At 44.7% G+C, this 15,227-nt stretch overlaps 1 protein-coding gene across 1 annotated transcript; it reads right to left on the reverse strand.

Annotated features, from left to right (window-relative positions):
* Positions 1-566: 566 nt before the first annotated feature.
* On the reverse strand, positions 567-6,096 carry TRIL (TLR4 interactor with leucine rich repeats). The gene has a single exon (XM_005297007.4). The coding sequence runs from the start codon at positions 5,386-5,388 to the stop codon at positions 3,076-3,078; it is 2,313 nt and encodes a 770-aa protein (XP_005297064.1). The 5' UTR covers positions 5,389-6,096; the 3' UTR covers positions 567-3,075.
* Between the last annotated feature and the right edge of the window lie 9,131 nt (positions 6,097-15,227).

Consider the following 15,227-nt stretch of genomic DNA (forward strand, 5'->3'; position numbering starts at 1 on the left):
ATCTCTAGCAATTTTTTGGGATGGGCCATTATCAGAATTCAAGAAGAACAAACAAAATTGAATGACAGTTATTTTAGGGTCCAATAGGATCAGCCAGTCATATAAATAAATGCCTTCTACCCCTGTGAAGCTGGGACCCATATTTCCCCAACAGTAAAAGTATTTGTTGTTAACCCTAACAGTTCACGAGATATCAACATTAGAGATGACCACTTGTACACTGATCTGATAATACATTATCAGCAGAGGTCCAAGATGGTCTCTACCAACCCAGGAAAACCTCTAACCGGTATAATTATCAGTACTTGCATCCTTGGCATACATAAAGTGTTTCTTTACAGATATTAAAATATTTTGCTTTAAGCCAAAATCATCCTAAACTAACCCAACATACTATAACCAAAACAAAAGTATGGTACATTGGAAAAATATGTTGAGAAAAGATGATGACAGGAATGAAGTAACAGACAAGGTGCAGCCTTGGATAATGTAAAAACAGTTCAACTAATAAAACCAAACTGTGTATTTTGTACTGTATCATTTTAAAATCAATCTGGAGACACTGCTTTTCTTTTAGCAAATGGGTTTATTGACATAACTGATCATAATTGTGTACAGTATGTATGCATCTCCTATTAGAAGAATATCCAGTGATAGAGCTAAACTAAGTGTGATATACAGTTTAATACTATGCAATCCCCATTAATTTTTAGCAATAACAATGGTGTTGTCCACCGATAATCACATGGGTCCCATAGCTATATAGATATTTGAAAGTAAACGAGCCAAGAGTTAAGACACTTAAAAAATTAACTCAATTTAAGGACTGATCCTGCATTTCTTCAATCCAAATTTCATTCAGCCCTGCATCTTAGTGATTTTAAGTGAAAATTTTCCTGCATATGGACTACAAGATTTTGTCCCTGAAAGATGCAGCTTCATGAAACTTTAGACAGAGGGCGAAATCCTAGCCCCATTGAAATCAATAGAAAAATTCCTACTGACGTCAATAGGATCAATATTTCACTCTGAAATCCTCTCTGCACATAACTGGTAAGTGTTAAAGCAAATTCTTCTAACACTCCCTCTTCACTGTATTTGGACCCTAATATTAAGAAACCATCTCCAGGATGTAAAAGGCTCCTTCCCATTCAGTCACTGGACTCTCAACAAGGGTACCAATTACTATGGTGTCTTTTGTAAATATTTGTTCATTAAAAAGCAAACAGACACCACCACATAACTTAATTTAGGTTACTGAACAGTCATCAGACCATAAACAAAAAACTTTCTGGTCAGCACCAACCTAGGTCAAATGTGGACCAGTGACATAGAGATTGATGCCTCCATATATCATCAAACTCCTGAGCCATTCAGTTCCTCAAGAATTCATTTGAGGCTCCAGGTAAAATGAATAGGAGCACAAGTAATATCAATGGTCTCAGGAACATACTGAACTCCTTCTAAAATATTTGCATATAACTGTAACCACAGTTTGGACTTTTTTAAATTAGCTCATTTCTAGACCACGCAAAAAGAACTAATGTAAACTAAACCACCATGTTTAATAGTGGCAGAAGCACATTTTTGTAAATATTTAGGGAAGCAAAACTCCCAGAAAGTAGAGAGCAGCCAATCATAAAATGACTAACACTACTCAGAAAACAAAAATGCATTCAAATAAAAGTAATACACTACTGCAAGAGATTAACTCAAGATAAAGATTTAACTTTATCATTACTCAATTAGCTGAGCAAAACACTGAGAAACACAGATTAACATAAAAAAAATTAATGGATTTCACAGTGAGGTACAAGTACATATAAAACTAATTTTAGTACAGTAAAACTAAGAGAATTACTTATTGGCATAAGTTTGTTTCACATTTCTGAAATATCCCCCACCTATTATTGTTAAAGAAGGAATGCATCTATGCTACCTATCAATCAATAATTCACCTTTGTATGCACTCAGGTAGCTACGAAGATGGATTATTTGAAGCTCAGTGATCCACTGACCAACCATGTACCCAGACAACTAAAACACACATTAAAGTGTAGAAGTACCAAATAGTATTTATTTAAAACACAATTTTGAAATAATTCCCTGTAAACATGTTACAAAACTTGTGTTAGTTTTCCCTAGTGGTGTCAGCAATATATTCCTGCAAGACTAAAATCAATTGCATTACTGTTTTTTATATAAAAAGGTATAAAACACACACACACATACACACAGTTGTCCTGCATTCTATTTGAGTTAAAACAACCACATCATTCAAACGCTCCATATTCCATACTGTTCAGATTACTTGCATGTTGCAGAATTCAGTATTGATGCCGTTCCTAAAAGTCTTATTTCAACAATATGCCTAGGAAGTGATGATGGGTTTAAAAAGTCAGTGTTCAGTAAACTTCAAACATATTTCTTGTATCGCATCAGTGATTTGGATTATTTGTTTGACCAGTGAAAAGTAACCTGGACCTTCTTAAACACAGTGCAAGAAGATTATCCTGAAAGACACAGTAAATAAACGGCTGGCTCTGAGAACAGAGTCCACCCCTGCTGCTATGTGCATTAGCTCCGATACTCTTCTGTTCTTCTTGACAGCAATTATTTTAAAATGCAGAGTTACTTCCTTAGGTTAGTGATTTTTTTTTTTTAATCTTCAAGAAAGAACTAATATTTTTAAGGATTTCTTTATAATAAATGTGCCAGACCAAAACCAACCCCACATAACCCCTCCTGGTAACTGGGATGTGCCCACGAGAACTCCAGCCCCCTCCTACCTGCAGAAAGGAGCACTGATATATTGAGACTGGACTGCTGGAATTATGTAACAAGCTTGGGTCCCATCTGTTAAGACTCACCCACATGGAGCACCTAGGTCTTTACTCCAGGTGCCCCATCTCAACCCACTCCCCCTCTGCTTGGCAACAGCCTTAAGTTCCACACAGCCCCGCCCTCAGTGAGGTGACCGGGGGGAGGGAGGAACTACAACTCCCAGCAAGCCCTGCTGAACCGTGATGCCAGCATGGGGCCAGCTGGGAGTTATAGTTTCCATGGGCCACACTGCTAGTCAGCGAATCGCTGCTGCAGCAGGTGGTCCTCCCCGCGCCGGGCACTGCTGCTGTCGGCGAAGCGCTCGCAGGGGAATTCGATGAGGTCAGTCTCGCTGAGGGCACAAGCGACAGCGCTGCGGGGCGGGCGGTGGGACTGGAAGCCAGAAAAATCGGCAGAGACGCCAGTGCCCATGGAGCGGAGCGGCCGGCGGGTTGAGTACATCTGTCGCACGTGCACCGGCGCTGCCTGCCGCCGCCCCTGCATTTTCCTCCGCACCAGGCGGGATACCCAGGCCGCCAGGGCCACAAAGAGCAGCAGCGCATTCACCGCCAGCAACACCAGTGTGAGGAGCTGCTGGTCTGGGCCGCCAGCCGCGCCCCCATTGGGCAGGGTGACCAGCCCCACACAGTGGTCCCGCGGCGCCACCGGGCAGACGCGGCCACCCAGCACCCCCTCCACACAGACCAGGTAAGGGGTGTCAGGGCGCAGCTCCCGCAGGGTGGCAGCTGGCTCACTCCGCTCCGCCAGGTAGACGAAGCGCTGGAACTTGACAGTGGCCCCAAAGCGGTCGAAGAGGAGTCTGAAGCGCACGGGCCCCAGCAGGCGGGGACTGCGGTGAGGCCGCACCCACCAGCGCACGGTCACCGAGCTAGTGCCCACCGCCTCTACTGACAGGTTGCACAGGAAGAGCTTGTTGAAGTCGCAGGCGTCAGATACCAGCGGGGCCCCAGCCGCAGAGGGGGCTAGGTGGTGCTTCCTAGCCCGCCGAGGCCACGCGGGGCCAGCCAGAGGCGGGGGTGGCCTGGAGCTGCCCAGCAGGTCAGGTAGGGAGGCCGTAGGGGTGGGCTCGGCTCTCCCGCTGCCTCGGGCTGGAGCAAACCCCTCCTGAGCATCCAGCAAGCGCATAGTGGAGGCAGAGGGCAGGGATCCGGGTCCCCCTTGGGCCGGGCTGCTGCTGCTGTTGCCCCCAAACCCCTCAGGGGCCAGGATCAGCTGCCACTGTTGCTCCCTGGGCCGCTGCCCTGTTGCAGGTGGCAGGGAGGGAGATGGGGAGGTCCCACTGTGGCAGTCGGCGCCGTCAGGCGGCAGCAGCTGTGCGTCCTGAAGGTAGTCGAGGTACTTGCCGGACAGGGCAGGTGGCAGGCGGCACTGCACAAAGACAGTGAGCAGCCGTCCCTGTGAGTGCCGTGTGCCCAGCCAGCGCTTCAGGCCCCGCAGGCGGCAGTCACAGCTCCAGGCATTGCCGTCCAGCTCCAAGCGCTGAAGAGCCAGGCTAGAGGTGAAGAGGTCCCCCGGCAGCACGGCCAGTGCATTGTCGCGCAGGCTGAGCTCCCGTAGCTTGGGCAGGGGGCCGAAAGCAGCAGGGTGCAAGGCAGCCAGCACGTTGCGGCTCAGGTCCAGCGCTTCCAGACTGCGCAGTGGCTCCAACAAGGTGGCGGGCAGGTGGCTCAGCAGGTTCCCATCCAGTCGCAGCTCCTTCAGTGCCCCCAGCCCAGCGAAGGCATCCGGCGCCAGCTGTGTTAGCCGGTTGCTGCTGAGTGAGAGCTTGGCCAGGCTGGGCAGGTGCTGAAAGAGGCCCCCACCCAGCTGCTGCAGGCTGTTGCCGGCGAGAAGCAGTGTGCTGAGTGAGCGCAGTGGCCCAAAGATCTCTGGGTGACGCAGAGAACTCTGCTGGTTCCCAGACAGGTCAAGGAAGCGCAATTTGGCCAGGCCAGCGAAGGCGCCGCGGCTCAGCCAGCGGATGTGGTTGGACTCCAGGTGCAAGTAGAGTAGGTTGGGGAGTCCTGAGAAAGTGGCTTCGCCCAGCGAGGCCAGCGCATTGCCGTCCAGCCGCAGCTTGACCAGGCTGGCCAGGCCGGCGAAGGAGGCAGTGCTCAGGCGGCCAATCTCATTAGCATTCACGTAGAGGATGCGCAGCTTGGCCAGTGGGCGGAGGGTGCCCGGCGCCAGTGCTACCAGCTGGTTGTTGCCCAGGTAGAGCTCCTCCAGCAGCGCCAGGCGCTCGAAGGCCTTGGGGTGCAGCCAGCGGATGCGGTTGTACTGCAGGTCCAGGCGCTGCAGCCCTGCCAGGCGGTGGAAGTCGAAGGCAGAGATGTTGGCGATGAAGTTGCCCCCCAGGCTGTAGGTCAGGATGCCCTGGGGGTCGGCGGTTTTGGGCACCGCCCGCAGCCCCCGGTTGGTGCACAGGAGGTGCTGCTGCAGCTGGCAGTCGCATGGCTCCGGGCACATGGACTCCACGGGGAGAAGCAGCAAGAGGAGGGAGAAGCAGCCACAAACCACCCACGGCAGCAGCAGCATCAAGCCGAGCCTGCGAGGCGCCTCCATCCCGGGAAGAGCTGCGGCGGGCTGCTTCCCCCGCCGGCTTTGTGTCTCTCCAGCATCCCACCCCCCTTCCCAGCGGCTGCTACTCGGCCCCTCCTCCGCTCTGCGGGACAAGGTCTGAGCTCCGCCGGCAGCGGCCACAGCGCGCCCTGCCCAGCACCGGGGCTACTTGTTGCACTGGCTGAGCAGGGGGAGCTGTAGCTGGGCTCGGGATCCCCGGGCGGGAGCCGCCGCCGCAGCCCCTCTCAAGCCCGCCTGGCTGGCCGGAGGCTCCGCTGAAGTTGCTGCTGCCGGCTCCTTTCTTCCCCTGCAGCCGCGCAGCCCCGCGCCGGCCGCTCTCCCTGCCCGGCGCGGCTCGGGACGGGTAGAGTTGGTGTAGTCCCGAGTGACCCCGCCGCTCCCGCGCCTCTCGGCTCCGGCACAGACAGGGCGGAGTGAGGGGGGCGAGCTGGGGAAAGACCAGCACGGAAACTTGCCGAGAAAACGGAGCGGAAACTCGGACTTCCCACACTTTGCCCCCGGGGAGCGGGGCTGGCGGAGCGGATGCAGAGCGGGAGGCCGGACTTCGCCTTGGGGGGGGGGGAGGAGGGGACATGGGCGGCAGCGGGGATAAGAGGCTAAACCAGGACGCGGCGGGGCGCACGCATCTTCTTGGAGCGCCGGAGCCGGCCCCACCCGCCCGCACTCTGCCCCCGAGCCCCGCTCGCGCTCCTCCTCTCCCCCCATGGCTCCGCCCTCCCTCCGCCTCTTTGCGTCTCCGCCTCTCCTCCCCAGGCTCCCCACCCCTCGCGCCTCTCCGGCCCCTCCCCTCCGCTCACTCCTCTCTGCTCCCTCCCCCCGCCGCTCTAGGAGCGCTAGGTAAACACACGGGCTGCAGATAAAGCGCTGTGGTTTTAATTTAAGTGGGGGCAGGGGGGAGTAAACTGTCCCCTTCTACTTGTATTTAAAAACCTGCCAAAGGCACTAATCAGGGTTTAGCACAGATTAGGTTCCTATGAAACAAATGGGCATGAAAGGACTAAACCTCCCCTAGTACAGCAGGAAGGGAACGCGGAGCCTTTCTCTGCAACATGGCCAGTCCTCCCCTCCCAGATGCTAAGGCACATGAAAGTTGTCAGTATAGCATCAACAACAGGCCAGGCTCTTTAGAAGGGTAATAAGACTTGGTCCCTGCCCCCCCAAAGAGTTTACAGTTGGTAGGCAACATACCAATAGAGGGAGATGGAAAGAAGGCAATAGAAAGCCACATACCTGAACATCAAAGTAAGGTTCAGTGTCTGGTTAGTTCCCTAATTTTTTTTAATCGTGTTGGGAGGGAAGTCAGAGGAATGGTGGGAAGATTAGGGTTTGAAGGAAGACATGCATTAATAGGGTGACCAGATGTTCTGATTTTACAGTCCTGATATTTGGGGCTTTTTCTTATATAGGTCCCGATTTCCCCCCAACCCGTCCCAATTTTTCACATTTGCCATCTGGTCACCCTACATGCATATTAAAGGCAGGCATGGAGGAGAGAATGGGTACATGCAGGGGCGGCTCCAGGCACCAGCGCAGGTGGCAGCCTGCCAGTCGCTGTGAGGGCGACCGTCAGGCTGCCTTCGGCGGCATGCCTGCAGGAGGTCCGCTGGTCCCACGGCTTCGGCAGTAATTCGGCGGCAGAGACGCTGAAGGTGCGGCACCGGCGGACTGCCCACAGGCATGCCACCAAAAGCCGCCTGACTGCTGTGCTTGGGGCAGCAAAAACCATAGCGCCGCCCCTGGGTATATGGCAGCTTGGTGCTGAGAGTGGGATCCAAAGTGCATGGAGTAAGACATGAAATAGGAGTAGGAAAGGAGATGATTTCAGTGGATTCAGGTGGCTGTGAAGAGCAGTTCGTGAGTTTGTGGCACACTCTTCCTTCTCTGCCACCAAGTGGCAGACTTGGCAGGGGGTGAGGGGTTGCTTGAGAGTCTTTTGTTTGTTATATGTTTTTAATCAATTCATGAGAAAGAGGGGAAGGCTTCGGTGAAGATAAGGGTGGCTGTTGCTTTTAACTTTGCAGCAAGGTTAATGATTCTTATTTCTTCTGGCAGGAAGCCCCCGTGCCCTGACCCCACTCCCCGGCCGCACAGGCAGAGCGGGGCAAGCCTCGCACTCCGACCCCATTTCCCCTGGGGAGGCTCGGGGGTGGGGGGGGGAAACTGCAGGCAGAAGGGGTGGGGAGGGGCCCCCACTTGCTCTGGCCCAGGGCCCCACAATACCGTAATCCGCCTCTGCATACTCCTTATCAGTCAATGATTTCTCTGTTCCAGTGGAATACAACTGTTGTAGGAGATCACAGTCAGAAGGGCAGAGATGATCTTTCAGGTAACCGGGACCAATTCTGTGTAGGACTTTGAAAGCCAACATGGCAATATTGTCTAGAGTTGCCAACTCTGACTGAAAGTTATTCCAGGAGACTTTTTTCCCCAACATGATGTAATGTCATTTTCTTAAAATATCCTATTAAAATCTCCTGGATTGCTTTCAATAGTCACCGGGAGATCGATGCCGATTCTGGGAAACTCCACGCCAATCCTGGAGGCTGGCAACCCTATCCATAACAATCCCATAAATCTGCATTTAATTAGTTAAATCAGTCTTCAGATGATCATCTGACCTGCCACACAGCATTTGGAGACCCAAATAACTATAGCAGAAAAAAAATTCACTGTCATCTGTAGTTGGCCAGATGAAAAAGTCTCCAATCCTATGGGAGACAGATCTAACCAAAATGATCCATAGATTTTTAATATCGAGGCTAGAATACTTCAACTCTCTTCATCAAGGAATGAAACTCCCTTCCATTAAAAATCTCCAGCTTGCTCAGAATACAGTGACCTGGCTGTCCAGCAACATAAGATGCCAAAAACATATAACTCTGATGCATTGCTGTCTGCAATGGCTCCCCATAGAAATCATGGAGTAGGAGAGTTCAGGGCATGTTTCTCTTCCTTCTAGCATCACTTCAGTTACATCCAGGTTAATTTTCACTAGCTGTTCTTTTTCCATGTGCCAATCTTGGGAAAGCCAAAAAGAACTGGAATCACAAAGATGAAATAAAGGACAAAATTCTGAGAAGATATGAAACACTTTTAGCCCACATGATTGATCTCAAGTACAAATCCAATCAGCTAAAACTGGAACAGAAAGAATCAAATGAAATATCGCGATGGGATATAATGTTCAGTATTATATCCTCTTATATCCCTTCCTTCCTTTTCTAGCATTTTATAACTGAAGATCCAGATTTTTCCTCAAAAATCTGTTTGCAAAGGAGATTTGTCACATCATGTTGCTTCAAAATGGAGCATTGTGAAAATAAACATCAGAACTCAGAATAGTTGAATTCAGAACTTTGTCAACTTTTAAAAGGTATGGACTCATGTCTAGCAATGTAAGTCATCAGTCAAGCATGGTTTTAGCAACACTTGAATTAATTTGGTTGAAACTTCATAATAGATGCTGAAAAGCATTTACATTTGTAGGATTATCAGTATCTAAGGATGGAAATGAGAGGCTTGTCTGCCTAAGTGAGGTGGGAGACTTATATTCTTGTATTTTACTTACAGAATTGCAGGCTCTGTTTGAAGAATAAGTATGCTTACAAAGTGAATGTAATCTGTTTCATTTCATATAACTGACTTTTTTTCTTTTGTTTTCCCAGGTTGTGGAGAATAACCTTGTCCATCTTACACTCTTGAGTCCTAACATCCCCAGTGAAGAGTTCCATCCCAGTTTTCCAATTTAGTCTTGACCTCACATTGGATGTATTTGATTTCCAGTCTTTAATATCCAGTTCGAACAATATGAGAAGTTGGCCCATAAAGACTGCAGCGTTTGAGGCTTTCTTTCCTGGTTGTCAATTCTATTACTCTGCCTCTGAGGGATTTTTTAATTTTATTTTGAGGCAGAACCCAGTCAGCTGGTGGATGGATTTCTTTTAAATCAAATTGAGTCATTATACAGTTTATTTAGAAAAATTACTTAGAAAAGTGACTGTGAAATGACATGTTTATCTATCCCTTAAGGATTTCCATCCCAAATGTGCTCAATTTACAAGAGAGGGGGAAAGCATCACTTGACTAATTATCATCCCTACAGACTCACTGTAGTTCCTTTCCTCTTCATACATCATCACAAGTAATAAAGATCAGATTATGCTTAGTGCAGTGCCTTTGCTTTCTTTCTATGCCTTCTGACATCTAGCCAGGTATTGTTTTCAGTGGGTTTGCAGAGATGTAACTGGCTGGAATTTAGTAAACAATGTATTGATGATGCTCAAGAAAGAAAAGAATCCATCATAGTCCTCTTTAGGCATGTGGGCTCTACACTGCCAAGAGGAGTAAAAAAAAAAAGGGTAAACTTATTTTTTCCACTAACATAAGCAATTATGATTAAATGTATTTTAGGAGCATATCTGTTGAGATAAAAGATGCCAACTTTACTGTTCCTTTTTGGAGCTACAACATAAGAATGGCCATACTGAGTCAGACCAATGGTCCATCAAGCCCAGTATCCTGTCTTCTGACAGTGGCCAATGCTAGGTGCTTCAGGGTGAATGACCAGAATAGGCAATCATTGAGTGATCCAGCCCATGGTCCACTATCAGCTTCTGGCAATCAGAGGCTAGGGACACTCAGAGCATAGTGTTGCATCCTTGTCCATCCTGGCTAATAGTCATTGATGGACCTATCCTCCATGAGCTTATCTAGTTCTTTTTTTAACCCTGTTATAGTTTTGGCCTTCTCAGCATCCACTGGTAACAAGTTCCACAGATGGACTGTGTGTTGTGTGAAGAAATACTTCATTTTGTTTGTTTTAAACCTGCTTATTAATTTCATTGGGTGATTCCTAGTTCTTGTTATGTGAAGGAGTAATTAACTTTTCCTTATTCACTTTCTTCACAACAGTCAAGCATTATATTGTTATTATACATATGCTTGGCAGAATTACATTTTTAATAATTTTGACTGCTTTTTTTAAAGCACCTTTTTATTTATTTAAATTTTCACAGTTGTGAAAAACTTGGAGCAGGGTCAGGCAATAATTGTTTAATGACAGCAGATGTTGAGAGTCAAAAAGGAAAGTTTTAACTGTTAAAACACAAATTGTCAACATCAGATGTCAGAATATACAGTGTCCTTAAATCAAACTCAAAGTTCTCAAACAGCATTTTTCTTACTTTGCCTATCTGTAAATTTCAGCTATCGATGGAAATATTTTTTTATCGGTTTGTCTGTCTGTAGAGATATCAGCCTTTACCAATATTTACCAATAAATCTAATCCTAATTATACGCAACCTCCATGGGTTTTAAAGGGATCCTTGAATTTGAAGTTTAAGCTATGTGGAGTGCTGAAAAGCGTAAACATATCTGACAGACTAATCTGTACAATGTGAGTTTTCTGGTTAAATATTCTCAAAGCTCACCAATTAAAGCATCTCTTGCGTGGTCAATTGTTTTCTTTGCTAGTGAGTATGTCAGTGTTCAACATCAGTGCCAATACTGCAGATACCATAAAGCAGAATAATGTGAGCATGCTGATGCCAAATGTGATAAATAATTTATTTTTTTCTTTGAAACTTTATGGTTTCCCTATGGAAGCAATTCATCTACCATATGTAGTTTATATTGGTTGAAATTACCACACTGCAAGACATTTTAAATAAGGGTAAACCTCTTTTTCTGGTGTGATGGCTTGCTTTCATTTAAGAATGGAATGTCACTTGAGATCTCCAACTCCTCTTCAGAAAGAAAGCATGATTCCCAGATTCACAGTTAATGTTATAAACCTTGTCTGCTCAGTGAAATGGAGGCTACCAGATGTTTAATAGATATCTGGATGTTTTCCTAGGGGGATCCAGACTGTAAAGTGTGGCCTGCCAGTTACAAATATCTTTTAAATCTTTAAAGAATTAAATATTTGAGTAAAGGATTATTTAACATGTGGCACTAGCTAAAACATTCTCCTATAATTGTTTGTTTTCTCTCAGATACATAATCAAAAGCCACTGAATTTCTGCAAAATACTGACTGTAGTTGTGTTATTTTACTAGGGTACAGCTAGTTCACTTTTTAAAACATCCTTGTGCTTGGTGTTAGGTTTCACATTGATGATAGCAAGTGTAGATTAGTTGAATAAATGCATAATGTCCAAGAAGTGCCAGCCTGTTTCTTTAGCTGCATACTTCAACTATATAATCAGTACCATTGTAAATGTCAGTGATGTGATTCGTGTGTACTCATATACCTAAATAACTATTGTTGGATTAAATTTAACTAAAGCAAAGCAACATATAATTAATCTAACTACAAAATCAGAGTATGGATACTGTTATGAGCATAAATATCCATAAAAATAAAGGGGAGGATTATGTACCTAATTTCACCTTTTAGAGTTCACTTACTCAGTGATCTTTGCCATTATGGACCAGTTATTAACTGGCTTTTGTCAATCAGATTGATTGGTTACATGTTAGTAAAGGCCAACCCAGTTACTAATGTTTGTGTACTATCAGACCCTTCTATTTCATGGGAGATAAATACAGAACTTCTGATAAGTACACGGTTTCTCGATAGTCCAACATCTGTGTCTATAAATGAGTGGAGAACACTACTCCCATCAGGAACAGATTGAGGCATAGGTTATGTAAAACAAATGCTTATTCAGGAAGGGCAGATTAATTGTAGCTGTGGCTGCAATCCTGTTGTATGGTTATCTGTTTATGCATTCAAACTTTGCAGTAGTGTTAGAGCAGTTTTTCCATAACCATGTAGTTGAATTGGATGCTTTCTCCATATAAGGATACTTGGGATCATGGCAACTGATGTTTTGTCCTTTTACAATGACATCCATTTTTGTTTTCTGGGGCATTCTTCTTTACTCCCAATCAACTTTAAAATGTATGGGTGGCTGTAACAGGTAGAGAATCCATAGGAGAAAGACCTTGAAACAAAATATGGCTCAGGCCAGGACTCCTCCTTTTGTGTCAAACTGCAACTAAATTATTAAATACACTCTGTTAAACATATGCTGTAAAGATAAAAAAAAGGTTTAGAATCCATTGAAAACACAATGTGATTAATGTATCTGCTTTATCCTTTATCTCAGTGGAAGTGCCTTTAATTAAATTAAAAAGAAGTGAAGATTAAACTAGTATTAAAAATAACTTTCCCTATTTATCTTGATCAATTTTAGCAGCTTTTATTTGAAGGGTGGCTATAGAATGCTGTTGTTGAATAAAATCTTTTAATTCTGAATAAATGTCCGAGGAAGACCTCTGGAATCATAAAATCTGCCGCATAACTAGTTTGCATGAGACTTAAGTGGTGAGATACTATTGGCTAGATCCTTATTTGGTGTAAATCATCATTGCTCCAAATAATTAAGTAAAACTATGCAGACTTGCATCAGCTGAGGAGCTGGCCCAATAGTCCTGATACAATAGTGTGTCAGGAGTTCCTCCCGTACTTTACGTTAGGCTTGTGTTGAAGTATTTTGCTGAACCAGGGCTTCTAAGCACTGCCCGCTGCTGTGATAAGTACTTTGCTGGTCATGAATAACAAGATCAACTGCTTATTTCTAACAAAGTGGTAGTACTAAACTTAACTGAAAAATCTGCAAGAGAAAGCACTCTGCTGAATTGTCATATGCTGGATCTAGAAAGATTCTTCTGAATGAAGCATAATTTATTTCTGAAAATTGTCACCATTTCTTCCTGTACACACTTTGTAATACAGTATATGTAAAATTAAATACCATAGCTTTAAAGGACCAGGACACATCATAAAATCATGTCTGTCTTAATCATTGGATAGTCCATAATGTTTTAAGTAAACTGACTTATAAATCTGTTCACATTTGTGGTAGTGGACTTAAACATCCTGTGTCTCTTATTACTGTGGACAGTAAGCCTTTCAAGGTAGGGAGATATTTTTTTTTTAAATCCTGTAATGGAAATAGTTCTGTTCAGCCTTCATTTATATAAGTTCTCTGATAAAAAATGTTTGCAGACTTCTTCAAAACATTTAGTAGTTGAAGCCAAAGGGCCTGGAAAATTAAATGAAAGCAGCATCATTATGCTCCTTGCATTCTTTATTTCTTTATAAATATTTGTACTTTGATTATACCGTACTACTTAGTACCACATGATGAAATGTGGTATTGGATCAAAGCTGCTGGCCATACTATAGGAGAGCTCTGTTTAAAAGGCTAATCTTAACATTAATGGTATTCCAGTATGTTTAGCAGTATTACACCACAAATGACCTCAGAAGGATATGTGTCAATAAGCTAAAAATCTAGCAACAAGTCTTCTCATCCAATTGCTCAAACTAAAGTGAAATACCATTGTTGCCTGCCTTTTTTTTTTAAACAGTAGTACCCAGTATTATAGGTAGAGATGGTAACAAAACAAAACAAAAGCCACATTAAGAACACTAAAGTTGCAAAATCAAGCACTCAAAAAGTTAAGAAATGCCAGTATTTAGGTTGCCTGTGAAACTTAGTTCAGCTTCTTTTCATGTATCCATAATCAGATAATTTTTCCATAGTATCCAGACCTCATTCCGTGCATTGCATGGACCGTGCTTACCAAAGGGGCACCTGTTGGTATTCTTTTTATTGTCCTCATTCAGTGTGGCCTAATGCCTTATTTACTGCTCACTGTCTAAACCCTGCACTGAATGCTGTTTCCTTGTGTGCATTTCTGTGGGACTCATCATTGTAGTATCTGAGTGCTTCACGAACATTAACTTATTTTAAAACCCTAGTAAGATAGGAAGGTATTGTCTCCATATTACAGATGGGAAACTGAGGCACAGAGCGATTAAGGCCAAAATTGTCAAATGTCCAACAATTTTGGGTGCTTACCACCTGATATCTAGGAGCAGAGCACTCTATTCAATGCACAGCTCTCATTAACTTCACTTGCAGCCGTGAGTGCTCAGGACTAATTTCTTAGCACAAAGCAATCCTATCCAATCTGAAAATATGGAGATCGTGCTTAAATAAAAGCTGTGTTCAGCTTGCATCTCTTAAAAAGTCAAACACTTACGTCAGTTTCCAAACGTGAATGTCTTCTTGAGGGAAAATATTGCTACTTTTTCTCTAGTAAGCATAAAATGCTCTCCTGCTTTGATTTTTTTTTACCTCACTCCACCCCCTCATCTGGTATAAATCAGAGTAGCCCTATTGCTTCTGATAGTTATGCAGATTTATATCAGTCGAGAAGCTGGTCTAGTGACATCCAGAGGTTTCCAATCATTGTCAGTTTCCACAAACTATGGAGAATGGTTCTTGTACATTGCAACAGGTATGAGCTCAAAGAATAATCCAGTGAAACTGAAGATTATGTTCAACAAAATAAATACGGTTTTGTCAGTAACAATGGCTTTGATATAGATTGCTCAGATTATAAAAGAATAAGGAAGATGAACAGTATATGTTGAAAGTGAGAGGGTCAGTTTTCTATATGCTGTTAAACCAGCATCTGTGCACTGACTTCACTGGGTGTCAGTCTGGCTTTGCATGAGGCTGAGCGCACAGTATAGCAGCATTTAAGCTCTTGTGATAATACACGCATTGTTAGAATATTAAATATGAGTGGTCTTATCCAATAATTTGTTAAACTATATTCCCTTTTTTTTAAAGTTATCTTTGTATCTGCTCCCCTAACTATTCACTTAGTGTGTCCCCCTCTCAGCTTTGCACTTTTCTTCAAAACTGCCCCTTACGTTTAGAACAGCTTTGCCCTTCCTGTGAGCCAAGTGCTCTCTTCTGCTTTAAAACATACTTCTTTTGTGAAACCTTAATCTGTAT

The sequence above is a fragment of the Chrysemys picta genome, chromosome 2 (assembly GCF_011386835.1).
Source record: "Chrysemys picta bellii isolate R12L10 chromosome 2, ASM1138683v2, whole genome shotgun sequence".
Taxonomy (NCBI): domain Eukaryota; kingdom Metazoa; phylum Chordata; order Testudines; family Emydidae; genus Chrysemys; species Chrysemys picta.